Source organism: Centroberyx affinis, unplaced genomic scaffold (assembly GCF_046629955.1).
Source record: "Centroberyx affinis isolate AG114_WGS23_722 - 3 ecotype Tasmania unplaced genomic scaffold, CSIRO-AGI_Caff_v1 ptg007694l_1, whole genome shotgun sequence".
Classification (NCBI taxonomy): Eukaryota; Metazoa; Chordata; class Actinopteri; order Beryciformes; family Berycidae; genus Centroberyx; species Centroberyx affinis.
Genome location: NW_027283882.1, coordinates 5,001 through 7,500, shown reverse-complemented (window position 1 = coordinate 7,500; position 2,500 = coordinate 5,001). Strand labels below are relative to the sequence as shown.

General features: G+C 47.6%; 1 protein-coding gene across 1 annotated transcript in view; it reads right to left on the bottom strand.

Annotated features, from left to right (window-relative positions):
- Positions 1 to 1,806, bottom strand: part of LOC139639783 (band 4.1-like protein 3) — a gene marked incomplete at its 3' end in the record, with an annotated part of 27,214 nt that extends 25,408 nt beyond the window's left edge. The window contains exons 1-3 of the mRNA XM_071513934.1: positions 1,717 to 1,806; positions 1,233 to 1,412; positions 719 to 823 (exon numbers count right to left, since the gene is read on the bottom strand). Of these exons, the coding sequence (XP_071370035.1) occupies positions 719 to 823; positions 1,233 to 1,412; positions 1,717 to 1,806 (375 nt within the window). The remainder of the gene's footprint in view (positions 1 to 718; positions 824 to 1,232; positions 1,413 to 1,716) is intronic.
- Between the last annotated feature and the right edge of the window lie 694 nt (positions 1,807 to 2,500).

Below are 2,500 nucleotides of genomic sequence, written 5' to 3'. Positions count from 1 at the left end.
GAGAGAGAGAGAGAGAGAGAGAGAGAGAGACAGGTAGAGAGAGAGACAGGTCAGAGAGAGAGAGACAGGTGGACAGAGAGACAGGTCAGAGAGAGAGAGGTAGAGAGAGAGACAGGTCAGAGAGAGAGAGAGAGAGAGAGAGAGAGAGACAGGTAGAGAGAGAGAGACAGGTCAGAGAGAGAGAGACAGGTGGACAGAGAGACAGGTCAGAGAGAGAGAGGTAGAGAGAGAGACAGGTCAGAGAGAGAGAGAGAGAGAGAGAGAGAGACAGGTAGAGAGAGAGAGACAGGTCAGAGAGAGAGAGACAGGTCAGAGAGAGAGAGAGAGGGGTAGAGAGAGAGACGGGTCAGAGAGAGAGAGAGAGAGAGGTAGAGAGAGAGACAGGTCAGAGAGAGAGAGAGAGAGAGAGAGAGACAGGTCAGAGAGAGAGAGACAGGTGGACAGAGAGACAGGTCAGAGAGAGAGAGAGAGAGAGGTAGAGAGAGAGACAGGTCAGAGAGAAAGAGACAGGTCAGAGAGAGAGACAGGTCAGAGAGAGAGACAGGTCAGAGAGAGAGAGAGAGGTAGAGAGAGAGACAGGTCAGAGAGAGAGAGAGAGAGAGGTAGAGAGAGAGACAGACAGACAGACAGACAGACAGACAGACAGACAGGCAGACAGACAGACAGACAGACAGGCAGACAGACAGGCAGACAGGCAGACAGACAGACAGACAGGTACCTTCTGGCTGTCTGCGTCTCTGAAAGTCAGACCGAAGTAGTCTCTCTCCAGCAGGTTGATGCTTTCACACACTCTGTCAAACAGCTGCAGCCCACGAGCACGCTTCTACACACACACACACACACACACACACACACACACACACACACACACACACACACACAGACACACACACACACACACACACACACACACACACACACACACACACACACACACACACACATACACACACACACACACACACAAATGTTATATCATATCAGTATAATAGTAACCATACTAACAATAATACTACAATACTAATACTAATAGTAATACTAACAACAACAATACTTGAACCATTAGAATTCATCCAAATGTATCTTGATACAATTTACTGATACTTTTAAAACGCTGCTGTTTAATCATCAATAAACCAAAGTGATCAGAGCAGAGGAGTGTGTGTGTGTGTGTGTGTGTGTGTGTGTGTGTGTGTGTGTGTGTGTGTGTGTGTGTGTGTGTGTGTGTGGACCTCCATGGTGCAGCTGTACAGCGCTCCGTCCAGCAGAGTGACTTTGCACTGCATGGTCCTAAAGCTCAGCGGGTTTCTGGCCGGAGAGCGAGCGATCCGACTGGACGACGACAGCTGGCTGGCCGTGTCCTCGGCCAATGAGCTTTGAGCTTGGCTCTGCGAAGGCCCGCCCTCCCCGCCCTGAGAGAACAGGAAGTGATGTCATATTACGCTGCAGCTTCATTCATATGTTTTTAACAGTTTGAGCTCATTTCCTGATTAATAATCCATTAATCAAAGATCTGATTCACAGCTCTTAGTGTGAATCAATAAGCAGTTTTACACTCTCTTCTTTTTCTTTTCATTTCTGCTCTTTCTTTCTTTAATAATCTATTAACACAATATTTCATTTCTTTTCCTTCTCCTCTGAACCTTTGAGTCAGGAATATTTATGCTTCTTAGCTGTTACCGTGACAACGCTGGTTTAAATGACAGCTATAGTTACCTGTTTGGGTGTGGAGTGGGCGGCGGCCTCGGGGAAAGACTCCGCCTCCGTGGGCTGGGCCTCCTGCGGCTCACCTGGCTCTGTCGTCATTGTGATTCACCTGAAACACAGCGACCGGTTACCATGGAAACACAGGCTCCGTTAACAATATCATTGTTCAGAGATAAAAGAGATCCTCGACTCCTGAGGATTTCCTGGAACTGGAAAGATGGACAGAACAGACCAGTAGATACCAGTTAATACTGGTTAGTTACCAGTAGACATCAGTTAATACTGGTTAGTTACCAGTAGATACCAGTTAATACTGGTTAGTTACCAGTAGACATCAGTTAATACTGGTTAGTTACCAGTAGATACCAGTTAATACTGGTTACTCATACTGGCAATTCTATTCTAACACCATGAAAAGCTTAATTTCCTGTCCTGTTTGATGATGTCATCACCCCGAGCCTGGGCCTGACACGCATCATGGTGTTGCTATGGTTACCATCTGTTGACCCCACAAGCTGTCAGGTGAACGGGTTGTTATGGTAACGGGTCTCTCTCACAGAGCGGAGCAGCAGCTGATCATGAAGACAGAAGCTTCAGATCTCACTGAACTGTAGAAGAAGTCAGAGCCTGACAGGCAGCAGACCTGTGAGGTCAGAGGCTCCCGGCTCCCTGCGACTCATTCACTCACATGAAGAAGAACGGGAAGTGAAGCTGCAGACTCTTGTCCCATTCAAACCTCTGTAGAAACCACATGGAGCAGGTCTGATCCAGGGATCAGAGAACAGTTTGGACA